The 15,241-nt window shown below is 41.2% G+C and overlaps 1 protein-coding gene across 1 annotated transcript in view; it reads right to left on the bottom strand.

Annotated features, from left to right (window-relative positions):
- GALNT18 (polypeptide N-acetylgalactosaminyltransferase 18) overlaps positions 1–9,252 on the bottom strand; it is a 226,063-nt gene extending 216,811 nt beyond the window's left edge. The window contains exon 1 of the mRNA XM_075188471.1: positions 8,850–9,252. Coding sequence (XP_075044572.1) covers positions 8,850–9,087 — 238 coding nt within the window. The 5' untranslated portion in view covers positions 9,088–9,252. The remainder of the gene's footprint in view (positions 1–8,849) is intronic.
- Positions 9,253–15,241: the final 5,989 nt, after the last annotated feature.

Raw genomic sequence — 15,241 nt, 5'->3', positions numbered from 1 at the left:
CCAGAAGTTGGGACGGAGCTTATATAAAAGTGGGCAAAGTTTCACCACAAAGTGGTCATTCTGGGATGAAAGATCATTGGAAAGATGGGGAAAGGGATTATGTCCTGAAATATAAATAAATATATATATATATATATATATATATATATATATATATATATATATATATATATATATATATATATATATATATTTGCTCATATGACAAAATACCACCCACTTTCTAGTGAAGCGAGCGGGACGAGGGGGTTCAATGATGCAATCAAAGCATTTTGCCATGGGAAGAGCCAAAATGACGCAATTTGCGCAGCTCTTGCCGCTAGACTTCCCCACCAGGGAGAAGGCGCAAATATTATTTGGGGGGGCGGGTGTGACTCTTTTAAACAATAGCTCAACATTTTTATTTATTTTTTATCCTAGGGTGGTTCTTGTTCTCACCTGTTAGTTTGTTTTTTTGCAAAGTTTGAAGCTCTCCCGACAGAAGAAGAACAAGAATTTAATATTTCCTGACATGTATTTCCTTTATTTGCCCGGGTTAAGCAGACAGATCTAGCAATATAAAATACTAAACAGCTGGAACACAGACATCTGAAATTACATTTTCATTAAATGCTGAATATAACCCTAGAGAAATATGTTTTTTTGCCCTCTCTCTCAAAATTCTCCAAACAGTCTGAATGGCAACACTCCAGCTACGAAAATATTACCTGGAGAGATTTCGCAGTTCCGTGTCTAGACATGAACCATTAATATTAAACACACCTGTATAGGTTTGATATGAATATCTGACTGTATAACGTGAATACAGGGAGAGCTGTGAAGGTCTTAGCAGCTTTTAGATTTTATGCAATAGGCAGCAAAAAATATTTTATATAGTTGTGTACATAACCACTTGGGGTTGGGTTGAGCAATTTAACCAGCATTGCGCTGTATTTTTTCATATGCCAATGACCCATTCATGATTCATTCAAATGGTCCATTCATTTCAATGGAGTTGCTGCACTACATGTAGAAACCCCATTGAAATGAATGTGCCATTGAGATGAAAAAACTCCCCAGCCTTGCTAATTTGCTCCCTCCCCCCTTACATCTATAGAGATTCACTACATTTGATGTGCACACAAAGAAAGAAATCAACAGGAGTTTCTTTACCGCCAGCCAATCACATCACAGTTAGTGTGGGCACCACTTGTGATTGGCTGGGTGGCTAAGGGCAGCAGGGTCGCGAGTGAAGCGGCTCGTATCTTGCGTTATGTTCTTTTATGTTCCAAGAATTTCAAATAAAGAACATTTCTTATTTATTACAAAGAGGATGCAGTCTTGGAATACAGGAATAATCATTTTAACTCTTAATAGGTGAATGTTTGGGGCGTTTATGTTTAACAATTGTGTATTTTATTTAAATTGTATTATGATGGAATAGGGGAAAGTATTATAGTATAGGATATTTGTCATTACCTTAATACACAGCTATGGCACTTTCAGTGTAGAGTGTTCTTCTTTGGGGGGGAGGGGGGGTGTTTTTGGGGAGGGGAGCACTGACCAATTTTATTTATTTAATGTACAGAGTCTCTCACATTCACTTCAATAGCCCATTAATTTCAGTGGGGGTTCTGGACGCATTGGTAAATACTTACAGCGCATTTAAACTGCGGTTATATGACATATGATCCACATGTCAGACGCACAGCATTCTCCCATCAGGTAATGCACCAATGCAATGTAGCTTATAGTCTCTGTCTTTACCTTTTCCGTGCTTAAATATCTGAATCTGCAGCCAGAATCAGACGTTCAGGATATCAGAGTGTCCTAGACAGCTACCTCATATGCCCCAGACCCAGATCAACAGCACCGGTCAACGCTCCAAATCGTTCATCTCCCTTTCTAACATAACTGTACCATGTATTCCTCGGGGGGGGGGGGGCAGATTAATTAGCATGCATTCTAGCAAACCCATACACATGACAGCTGAAAATATTCTGGTGTTATGAGGTCAGCGCAGAACAACCCAAACATGAAAGGGTCCGTTTCTGTGGTAACAACACTGCAGATAATTACCGTTCACTCTGAGCCAAAAGCAAATATCACGGCTTCAAATATCCTAGAAAAATCATTTTAAACTCGTCCGCTGCTCAGCCCCGTAAATGGCAGCTGTGGAAATATCATTAGGCTGTGAGAAATCCTTCAGGTATTTACTAATCTTCCCAGGATTTTAATGACCCAGTTAGAGGAGACCGGAGAGGAGAGGCTGGCGCAGGCTCACCCTGCCAGTATAAGGCTGGGCACACACAAGCAGATTTCATTGGCTATAGTGGTCTATTAACATTGCAACATACAGTCAGTGCATACCTACCAATGTTCTCAATTTCTGGCCACTGAAAGGGATGTGGCTCTTATTGAGGGGTGTGGCTTTTCCATTTAGGGGCGTGGTTTGGGAGGTCTGTAAGTGGTCGAGAACAAGATTGTTGTGAAGTATCAAAAGTCAAACAGGGCAGAATGACCAATCTGATCGGCTGATGTAGGTAATCAGCCAAAAAGAGAAAACAATCACTGAAAACACAAATCTATACAATTTGGTCTGGTATGTGTGCCTGAACTAGTCACAGATCTAGTTGGACCTAATGACCTAATGAGAATATCTTCTTTTTTTTTTCATGGGATTTCCATATGTAACCACTAAACAGGCCCTGCCCACCTGGGTCACATGACATCTTTTTAAAGTGACGTAGATTATGGGACTGGGTTAACATGAGCACAATGCTGTGCAGGGACCTATAACAAGCAATCATCATATATCCTCCTCCATCATCATCCATTTATTATGCTCAGTCAAAATCTGTCCAAAGCAGATTGTAAAGCTGGGTACACACTACAGAAATTTCAACCAACTTTTTATGCCTGAGCGATTTTACATGCGATCGATGGTCCGATCGCTCGGTCCATGGACTGCATACACACGAGCCTTGTTTAGGACGATAAAGGGAAGAGCGGACGTCCCTTTAGCGGCTTTTTACAGCCATGTTATCGTGAGCAATGACTGTAATTTCGTACTCACTGTTGTGGATCGGTCGGCAGTTTATACACACTACACAACGGAAACGAGATTGGAAGGGAAATATTAAACGGTACGACCAACCAAATGAGGAGACAATCGTCCATTTGGGCAGACTTTCGACCATCGTGTCACTGCACACACTGACCCGACTTTTGAACGAGCGGTCGTATGTCGGCTGATTTAGCCGATTATTGGATGAAAACTGTGTAGTGTGTATCTAGCTTAAGGGGTTTATAACCCGACAGTCTTAGAATCCATGGCACGACAATTCTGTGTGTATTATTTTGTTGTATCAGTATGGGGACTCATTTTTACTGACCTCTGTTTTTCTTACCGACAGCTGAAAATGTTATCATTTACTATCAGTGTGCTATTGTGTCATGACCATAACTGTCAACTCTCCCAGAATGTCCAGGAGACTCCCGGATTCCGAGTAGGTCTCCCGGGAGAGTATGGCAGCCTCCCGCATCTGCCCACATCCTACTGAAATGGGCAGAATTAGATAAAAAAAAAGCTGCGATTCTCAAGCCTGATCTGCATAGCCCCACCTCCGAAACGCCCACCTCCCCCACGCAGCTCACGGGCGCCGACGTTGGAAAGTCGGCAAGTATGGTCATGATTAATGGTTACAGTCAGTGGAAGAATAGAAATTTTAGAAGTGGCCGTATGGAAAATGTAATGGGAACGTAAGTAAATGGAATTGAATAATTACAGCAGTAGAAGTGTTGGTATGATATACTTCCGTATACCCCCCACTTCCAGTATACCGCCATTAACATGCGTCTCTGCAGAAAGATCCTTACAAGCCATAATATTTTATATATACAGCCACCCTCTGGTAACACAACACACTCTGTTTTATTCAGCAAGATCAAACACTGGGAATTGCACCTAACATACAGTTAAATGGTATGACACCCCCACCCCCCTCTGATGAATCCAAGACCCCCCCCCCCCCCTTCCTCTGATGAATCCAAGACCCCCCCCTCTGATGAATCCAAGACACCCCCTTTCCTCTGATGAATCCAAGACACCCCCTTTCCTCTGATGAATCCAAGACACACCCCCCCCTCTGATGAATCCAAGACACCCCCTTTCCTCTGATGAATCCAAGACACCCCCTTTCCTCTGATGAATCCAAGACACCCCCTTTCCTCTGATGAATCCAAGACACCCCCTTTTCTCTGATGAATCCAAGACACCCCCCCCCCCTCTGATGAATCCAAGACACCCCCTTTCCTCTGATGAATAATGCAGCCTCACTGATAATGGACTTTAATGATCCGTTTCAATAACCAGCAGTGTGCTCGATCTCTCTATCTCTCTCTCTCTGTAGCTGTTTAATTTGGAGCAATTATAAACACCAAACACAAACACTTTATCCAACAAAATAATTATAATATGCTCAAGTTACTGACAGATTCCCTGGAGCGGTCACACAAAGAGACAACCTATGAGCATCATTGATGACTGATTCCAAAAACACAAGACTTGGAAACCTATTATTGATGGATATTGGATCACACGGATAAAACAGGTTTCCATATGAGTTAAGGTTACAGAACAGTGTGAGCTGAAGGGAGCTGTGTCCAGAGACTCGCTATCCGGAAATACCGCAAGTCACCGACCCAGCTGTCATCTGGGATTATCTGCTCTATATAAGGTAAGCCGGGTATGATCACCATTATTGACCAATGTGCTCTCCTCCATATACACTCGGTGACTCCGTAAACAGCAGAGTACCCAGCGGCCGTATGCGGCAACTGCTGTACTTTATAAAGGTTCCATTCCAGCTTCAATACTCCTGGCTGCATTACTGTGATTAAATGTGATTATTGTCTCATCCTTCTGCCTGAAAACACATTCCGGGGGTAATGTGGATGCGAGGGGCTGTTAGATTAGAGTGTAAGCTCTTGGTCACAGGATATAGCAGGCAATAAGAGGCATCAGGCAGAACCTTAACACAGTGATGTCTATTTGCTCAAGAGGTCCTCACACGGACCATTAAACCATACTCCCCGAATTCCAGGTAGATTTTCCAGACTCCCCGGAGAGCAGGTAAGTCTCCTGCATCCTGCGGTCAAAATGACATGATTCACTCTTAATCGCGTCATTTTGGACGCACACCCCCGTGACAAATTTTTTACGATATCATTGCAGGGGCGGGGCCAAAATGACGCATTAGACCACATCCCGCCCCCTTCTGCCCTCCCGCCATGCCCCCTTCTGCCCTCCCACCACGCCCCCTATCCGGCATCTCCTGGAGGCCTCCAACTCAAAGTAGGCAACAATGCATTACACAATAGTTGGAGGTACTAGTGATCATCCAGAAGTACAGATGGTATAATACATTACATGGTCAAACAGGGCTCTTCATATACTGTTTCTGACACACATGTTGGCAGGGGGTAACCCTGCCACCTTTCTTACATAGCACCACAAAGTCTGAGATATTACATTCAATGATTAGCATCAGGATGTAATATGTTCTCTAAACTTGGATTTAAATGCAATTTAAACTTAACAATTTTTAGATCGATCTGTGATTTCCTAAATTACTCGATGTAAGGTTTTTTCTCTCTCTAAAACACAGGATGAAAGTCTAACAACCCCCTCCTGTGCATTCAGGCTAAAAGAGGTCTTAGTCACTCACAAATGAAAAGGCCGAACTAGCATGGAATTTCCTTTCTTCCAGAAACACATTTCCTCCAACATATACCTACTGCATCAGAAATCAATACATGTCTAATACCAAAATCAGTACATTTGCAATTATATGTGGGTAGCACCGTGGCTCAGTGGTTAGCACTTCTGCCTCACAGCACTGGGGCTAAGAGTTTGATTCCCGACCATGGCCTTATCTGTGAGGAGTTTGTATGTTCTCCCCGTGTTTGCGTGGGTTTCCTCCGGGTGCTCCGGGTTCTTCCCACACGCCAAAAACATACTAGTAGGTTAATTGGCTGCTATTAAATTGCCCTTAGTCTCTCTCGGTCTGTATGTGTATGTTAGGGGATTTAGATTGTAAGCTCCAATGGGGCAGGGACTGATGTGAGCGAGTTCTCTGTACAGCGCTGCGGAATTAGTGTCGCTATATAAATAGATGATGATGGTGATATACATCGGTGCACTGCATCACTAATTGAAATAAACAAATATATACAATAAGTTATTTATAAGTGATCCAGCCACAGGGTCCAATACAGGAAACTATTTAACCAGACACAGGAGGTCTGTTGTGTATACATAGTAACAAGTCAGAATTATATGTAGGAATATCGCACGGCATTTGTGCATGGATTGAATTATCCATTAACCACTAGAGCTCCTGTTCTCGTATCCGAGAAAACCAGCACAGCAGCTGAAATACATACACCAGACACGCTCCTGTATCCCAATTTGATTTAATGTCATTTATATTATATAATGTTTAATGTGGGCACTGCAAACACTGTGTGTATACACGGACGGTCCTGATTTTTAGAAAAAACACAGGCTTAATAAATGAGTGAACACAGGGAGGCACATTAATTGGGTGAGGGTCCCACGTGATCTATTACACGGGTAAACACAGAGAAACATGATATATCATCTCTGTGATTTATGCTGCAGGAGAGATAATTATATTGAAATTGTTGGGTAAGCAGTAGGAGAACAGCCCCCTGGGGAGCTTGGATACCAGTGGATATTACAGACTGGTAGAGGTCTAACATGCCTGTGCTACACGTGTATGTCATGTATGTATGTCAATGGCACACAACACACACACACAGGTAGCAGCATAGACACATATATGCATTACCCACTGATATGTACAAGGCACAGGAATGTGCTTTCCTGATGAGTACATTACCTAAAGCATTAGTCTGGGACACTAATGAAGGTGTGTTGGGTAAACGGTTAATATTTGGGTGTAATACTCAAGTAGAAGCAGAGTATTAACGGACAGGTAACCCCGGAGTCTGCACTCTGTAGTACCTGGAGGAATAGTGATTAGACCGGTGCAGCAGCTGAGTTTATACAACAGCAGGTAATGTATATGTATAACACACAATCTATATTATAACATATATAATATCACACACAGTTACCATCTAATTCAATGCATATGGAATACATTAGTAGACAGTTACACTACAGCTTCTATAAAGCAGACAATGACACTGTTCAGGAGCTTGAGAAGATATTATATATATTATGTATATGACAGAGATACATTGTTAGCTGGTAAAACTCCCCAGAAAGTGTACACACATTATAATACACAGGCGAAGGTGTAATACAGAGGAAAGTACTTTGTAGATGCCTTGCAGAAGGTGCATACGATACAGTATAATGCTCTGGTCATTGTGTAATTGAGAGGTCCTAGTGTCATATAGACAGGTAGGTGTAATACAGAGGAAAGTATTTTATAGGCTGGTAGATGACACACATTAGCAGGTAACAGTATGATATAAAATACACAGGTCATGGTGCAATACAGAGGATGGATACTTTGTCCAAGCTGGTACCATAAGGTATATATGGTGTAATACAGAGGGCAAATACAAAGGCCATAGTGTAATAAAGATGTAGGTGTAATACAGAGGTAAATAAACTGTATATGTTGGTTGGTAACATGCCCTGGAACATTTCACAGTGTAATATAACAAACAGGTCATGACATAATACAGAGATAGTTTACATTGTACACAGAGCATATAATATAGAGGTAGATTTAATACAGAGGTATGTGACCTTGTATATGCTGGTACTATAAGGTCTATATGGTGTAATACAGACACCACAGTGTAATACAGAGGCAGGTTACCTTGTATATGCTGGTACTATAAGGTCCACATGGTGCAATACAGGGACCAAAGTGTAATACAGAGGCAGGTTACCTTGTATATACTGGTACTATAAGGTCCATATGGTGTAATACAGAGGCAAGTTACCTTGTATATGCTGGTACTATAAGGTCCATATGGTGTAATACAGAGACCACAGTGTAATACAGAGGCAGGTTACCTTGTATATACTGGTACTATAAGGTCAATATGGTGTAATACAGACACCACAGTGTAATACAGAGGCAGGTTACCTTGCATATGCTGGTACTATAAGGTACACATGGTGTAATACAGAGGCAGATTACCTTGGATATGCTGGTACTATAAGGTACACATGGTGTAATACAGAGGCAGGTTACCTTGTATATGCTGGTACTATAAGGTCCATATGGTGTAATACAGAGACCACAGTGTAATACAGAGGCAGGTTACCTTGCATATGCTGGTACTATAAGGTACACATGGTGTAATACAGAGGCAGGTTACCTTGTATGTGCTGGTACTATAAGGACCACAGTGTAATACAGAGGCAGGTTACCTTGTATATGCTGGTACTATAAGGTACACATGGTGTAATACAGAGGCAGGTTACCTTGTGTACGCTGGTACTATAAGGTACACATGGTGTAATACAGAGGCAGGTTACCTGTATATACTGGTACTATAAGGTACACATGGTGTAATACAGAGGCAGGTTACCTGTATATACTGGTGCTATAAGGTACACATGGTGTAATACAGAGGCAGGTTACCTTGTGTACGCTGGTACTATAAGGTACACATGGTGTAATACAGAGGCAGGTTACCTGTATATACTGGTACTATAAGGTACACATGGTGTAATACACAGGCAGGTTACCTGTATATACTGGTACTTTAAGGTACACATGGTGTAATACACAGGCAGGTTACCTGTATATACTGGTACTATAAGGTACACATGGTGTAATACACAGGCAGGTTACCTTGGATATGCTGGTTGATGACGCTCTCCAGCCGGTCCAGCCGCTCTATAATCCTCAGGGTGTCCCCCTTGTCCTCTTGCTCCAGTTTCCTGCTGTCGGGGGGCTCCTGCACCCGCACATAGAGCCCGGCCATGTAGTTGGTGACCCAGCCCACGTACAGCAGGCACAGGATGTTACTCATCCCACTCAGGATCACGCAGGTGGACACGAAGGGTTTGGTTTTCCTGGTACAGACCATCCTCACCTCCCTCCATATAGCGGGGGCGGGGGGACCCCGGGAATTGGGGGGCTCAGTGTCACGGTTCAGCCGGTGCCCGGGGGAGGTATGGGGAGAAGTTACCGGACTCTCCGCCGCTTCTCATCGCAGTGAGCGGGCAGCAGCCCCTGGGAGAGACCGGGCACAGCGGGCACCATGTGACAGCCTGGACAGCCAATCACAGGCTCTCCTGTCTGCGCTCTATCCAATCACTGACAGGAGGGGGCGGGAGTTTTTCCCGAGACAAAACCTGCTCTTCTCTCCTCACATTCCAGCGCAGAATACTCTGATACATTGTATCTAATGTGCGATACATTGTATATAATGTGTGATTCATTTTATCTACTGTATGATACCTTGGATCTATTCCGTGATACATTGTATCTAATGTGTGATACATGTGTCTATTCTGTGATACACTGTATCTAATGTATAATACATGTTATCTAATGTATGATACCTTGTATCTATTCTGTGATACATTGTATATAGAGTGTTCCATTGTGCATATAGTGCATGATACATTGTATCTAATGTATTTTTTTATATATATATATATATATATATATATATATATATATATATATATATGTGTGTGTGTGTGTGTGTGTATTGTATGTTACATTGACTGTAATCTGTGATTTATTGTATATAATGTATGATATATTGTATCTAATCTGTGATCCATTTTTAAATCTAATCTATGATACATTGTATGTAATCTGTGATTTATTGTATATAATGTATGATATATTGTATCTAATCTGTGATCCATTGTATCTAATGAATGATATATTGTATCTAATATGTGATTTATTGTAGCTAATGTATGATACATTGTATCTAATCTGTGATTTATTGTATATAATGTATGATATATTGTATATAATATGTGATCCATTGTATCTAATGTATGATACATTACATCTAATCTGTGATTTATTGTATCTAATGTATGATATATTGTATCTAATCTGCGATTTATTGTATCTAATGTATGATACATTGTATCTAATCTGCGATTTATTGTGTCTAATGTATGATACATTGTATCTTATCTGTGATACATTGTATCTGATGCGTGATACATTGAATCTAATCTATGGTTTATTGCATGCGATGTATGATATATTGTAGCTAATCTGTGATCCATTGTATCTAATGTATGATACATTGTATCTAATCTGTGATTTATTGTATCTAATGTATGATATATTGAATTTAATCTGCGGTACATTGGGTCTAATGTGTGATACATTGTATCTAATCTGCGATACATTGTATCTAATCTGTGAGACACTGTATGTATTGTCTGATACCTTGTATATAATCTGTGTCGCAGGGTACCTATAGGGCATGATACATTGTATCTAATGTCTGATACATTCTATCTAAGATGTGATACATTGTATATAATCTGTGATACATTGGCTGTAATGTGTATATCTAATGTCTGATACATTGTATCTAATGTCCGATACCTTATATCTAGTGCCTGACACATTTTATCTAATGTCTGATACATTGTATCTAATGTCTGATACATTATATCTAGTGCCTGATACATTGTATCTAATGTCCGATACATTATCCCTGGTGCCTGATACATTTTATCTAATGTCTGATACATTGTATGTAATCTGTGAGACATTGTATCTAATGTCTGATACATTTTATCTAATGTCTGATACATTGTACCTAGTGTCTGATTACATTATATAGTGTATCTAGTCTGTGATACATTGTTTATAGTACCTGATATGTTGTGTTTATAGTGCCTGAAACAGTGTAGATAGAGAGAATGTGTCTGTGTGTGTGTGTGTGTGTGTGTGTGATACATTATATACACTCACTGATACATTGTATCTAATCTGTGATACTTTGTGTATATAGTACCTGATGCATTGTATAAATAGTGCCTGATACATTGTATTTATTGTGTGATATGCTATGCATATAGTGTCTGATACATTGTATCTAATGTATGATACAGTGTGTGTGTGTGTGTGTGTGTGTGTGTGTGTGTGTGTGTGTGTGTGTGTGTGTAACGTGTCTGACACATTGCATATGTAGTGCCTTATACATTGTATCTAATGTCTGATACATTGTGTATATAGTGCCTGATACATTGTAGCTAATATTTTTCTTTACATTCGCTGATAAATTCTGTATAGAGTCTCTGATACAGTTTTTTTCTCTTGCCTTCCACATCCAACAGAGCCTTTGATACATTATATATATATGTGTGTGTGTGTGTGTGTGTGTGTGTGTGTGTGTGTGTGTGTGTGTGTGTGTGTGTGTATCGTCTCTCTTACATTATATGTATTCTCTGATAAATTTTATATAGTATTTTATATGTTATATAGTCTCTGGTATATTCTATTTATTCTCTCATACATTATATAGAGTCTCTGATACGCTATCAGTGTTTGTATAGAAATGTTTTCACTCGAGAATGCTTGAAAACCAGCTCGGTGAGAGGGATGGTAACATGCAGCAATGTACAAGTGAAGCTGAAACCTCAGGACCAGCGCTGTGTAATGTAATAAATAAATAATTGGTCTGCATCCCTCGTCTACCAGGCCAAGCCCAAGCCCCCTATCCCCCTTCTTCATGGGGGGGGGGGGGGTCATGAACAATATTTTAGCCCCTGGAGTGACAATTTTGCCACCCCATTAGTTAGAGTATAATGGTCAGAGGTCCTATTACATCAAAAGAGTGAAAATATGTAAACACACCCAACTTTATCAGACACTTTAACCAAACAAAAGACCCTCCACACTTTCTCCACTTTCTTCAATTTAAAATAAAGTCTTCTCTTTCAATCCATTGTTGTCTCAACTGAAAACAAAATGTTTTCTTTCATCTGTCTTTATAAGTCACTGTACAAACAGAAATAAAAACACCAAAAAACAAAATATTGACTACTGTTATATTCAAATATAAGAATAAAGAATCCCAGGTCTCCTCTTCCCTGGCAGCCAATCACAAGCGCTTTCCCACACTAGCTCTTTGTGATTGGTTGGTAGCCATTGGGAGTTCAAGGGACTAATGTTTCCAATTTCAAATAGCAGATTTCCTGGTCTCCACCTGGGTTTTCTAGATCTCAGATTTTCCTGTCAAAATGTGTACTTAAAATTCCATGGTACATACATAAGGTGATAAGTTCAACAGGTAAAGTAACAATGTGGGACTGGGAAAGTTTGGGCGAAACTGAGAAAGACTGGGAAACACACCCAGTGCCGGAAAAAACAGGGAAATAACCTGAAAGTGAAAACACAATCAGGGATTCCAAGTTTTGATTATTTGAGAAGATTTTATTTTATATTGAATAAAATAATGAAAGAAGATTGGGGGGGGGGGGGGTCATTTGTTCACTTAACCTTTATTTTAAAGTTGTGTATTTACTTATTTGTACTCTTTTGGTGGGGGGAGAAGGGTCTTAATTTTTTTTTCCACTTTGCATCCCAATCAACATCATCATCATCATCATTTATTTATTTAGCGCCACTAATTTTGCAGCGCTGTACAGAGAACTCACTCACATCAATCCCTGCCCCATTGGAGAATACAGTCTAAATTCCCTAACACACACACAGACATAGACAGACAGACACACACACACACAGACACATAGAGACAGAGACTAGGGACAATTTGAGAGCAGCCAATTAACCTACCAGTATGTTTTTGGATTGTGGGAGGAAACCGGAGCACCAGGAGGAAACCCACGCAAACACGGAAGAACATACAAACTCCTCACATCTTGGCCCTTATCATGATGGGGCCATTATTTTAAATTTGGAGTCTTTGCACTTTCAATGTAGCGTGAAAAAAGTGCCCATGTGACGTCACCCTCAAGGATTTGTCCCTGAAAAATGTATTTTTTTTAATATATTTTATATAGACCAACTTCTCTACATTTGTTGTTATTCTTACTCCAGCAGACAACGCTTTAAGATTATTGCCAGAAAGACAGATCAATCGTGAGAGCTTGATGTGAGGTCCTGGCAAGGTAATTGTTAATTAGCGATTACAGGATGCCGTCCCGGCGGTGGAGGGGTTAATTAGTGGCTGGAGTTATGGGCTCTGGTACGTGACTGCCTGCACTTGAAGATAAAGCATAATTCATATTTGTTTTGATTTTTTGAGGGTAGTGACAAAGGAAGGGTTAACTAGTTAGCAGGAAGATTTTCATAGAGCCTGGCTGACATCAGAGCCCTGGAATATTTAATTAGTGGAAGAATTGGAAGGGTTAATTAGCGGCTGTCTGATGCCCCTGTCCCTGCAGTGGAAGCGTTAATTAGCGGCTGCATGATATCAGGGTCTTGGCAGGAGATGGGTTAATGAGTTCCTGAGTGATTTCAGCAGCCTAGAGGGGCATATGGTGTTTGGCTGATGTCATTGCTCTGGCACAGGAGAGGTTAATTAGTGGCTGTCTGATGTCAGGGTCTGTTCAGCGCCCGGGCACTTAGCTTGCAGATCTGCTCTCCAAGCATTGATTGGGCCAGCAATTCATGCAAGAGATTAACACTGCCCTGGGATCTGGAGGCGCAGAGCCGTTTATCATCCGGCGGGGCAAAGAGAACTGTGGCCGGGCCCAGCCTATGTGATGGAGATATGGCACCGCAGGCGTGGCACTTAAAGGGTTAAATTGGGTCACACGCCGGTTCCTCTGTATTTAAAGGAACACGCCGTCTGCACGCCCTACACCAATCTGCCACCTCTACTGTCTGCAGGTGTGTTAATACCAGCCATATACAGGGGCAAATGCAGGATTTGTAGAGGGGGGTTTCCACACCACGCCACCAGTGGGCGTGACCAGCATGCATGGGGGCATAGCTATAATATTAGACAGTGCTTGGCTGCTCTCCAACTCTTCCTATCTCCATAATATGGGGATAGGAACAGTGCACTACTGTTAGGTGCACATAGCTCTTTGTTTTCAAGCTGTGTGAAGCGGGAGCAGGGTCCAGTCACCTCAATTATACAGTGTTACAGGTTTGGAGGTGGGTTTCCAGGTACTAGGAACCCTCCCTTGGTTTGCCTATGATATGTAGGCTCTTGGACTCACCGTACCCTCCACTGCCAGAGGCAGAACTACACTGCAGGGAGCAGGGGCCGGCTGGCAAATGTTAGCCCGGAGGGCGATATAAGTCTCAGCAGCCTGTTGGGAACATTTTAAAGGAAGAATCGCATCATTGGCCCCACCCCTAAACTGTTATAGCCATTTTTGACCTATAACATCAGGGGGCAGGGCCATGATGATGCGGGAATTGTGTCACTAAGCCACGCCCCCTCATTTTACCTTACCGAGCTGCCGGTATCCGGGAAGTTGTCCTGCTCTCCCGGGAGTCCAGGAGGATTTCCAGTAATTCGGGAGTCTCCCGAACATTCCGGGAGAGTCAGCAACTGTGGTCTAACACTGGGCTAGATTAACCTGTAGGTTCCTTTATGACATCAGATTCTGATTCTATGTCACATGAAATCATTGCTCACCATGGGCCTGATTCATTAAGGATCTTAACTTGAGAAACTTCTTATTTCAGTCTCCTGGACAAAACCATGTTACAATGCAAGGGGTGCAAATTAGTTTCCTGTTTTGCACATAAGTTAAATACTGCCTGTTTTTTCATGTAGCGCACAAATACTTGATAGCTTATTTGTACACTGAAATTTAAAGTTGATATTTGTGCGTTACATGAAAAAACAGTTAGTATTTAACTTATGTGCAAAACAGAATACTAATTTGCACCCCTTGCGTTGTAACATGGTTTTGTCCAGGAGACTGAAATAAGAAGTTTCTCAAGTTAAGATCCTTAATGAATCAGGCCCCATGTTATTATGTACTCCTTTTTCAATAAATTTCTATTTAGCAAATATTGGAAAGGTGCAGATTCTCAAAGACACAGCCATCTCCCCCCCCCCCCCCCATAAAAAAATAATATGTTCCATTAATTACAGTCACAAAAATAATGTAAGTAGAACCCTCCACTTTACATCTACTAATTAATACAGTCCTTGTACTTCAGTCATCTTGGACGGATTTTGACTAAACGCACCCCGTATTAATACAGCAAACAGGAAAAATATTTACAAACATGGAGTAAACTTTTAACAGTTGTAAATACAATAT

The sequence above is a fragment of the Mixophyes fleayi genome, chromosome 10 (assembly GCF_038048845.1).
Source record: "Mixophyes fleayi isolate aMixFle1 chromosome 10, aMixFle1.hap1, whole genome shotgun sequence".
In the NCBI taxonomy this organism is placed as follows: domain Eukaryota; kingdom Metazoa; phylum Chordata; class Amphibia; order Anura; family Limnodynastidae; genus Mixophyes; species Mixophyes fleayi.
Note: the sequence above shows the minus strand (reverse complement) of the source record. Positions and strands in the feature narration are given on the sequence as shown.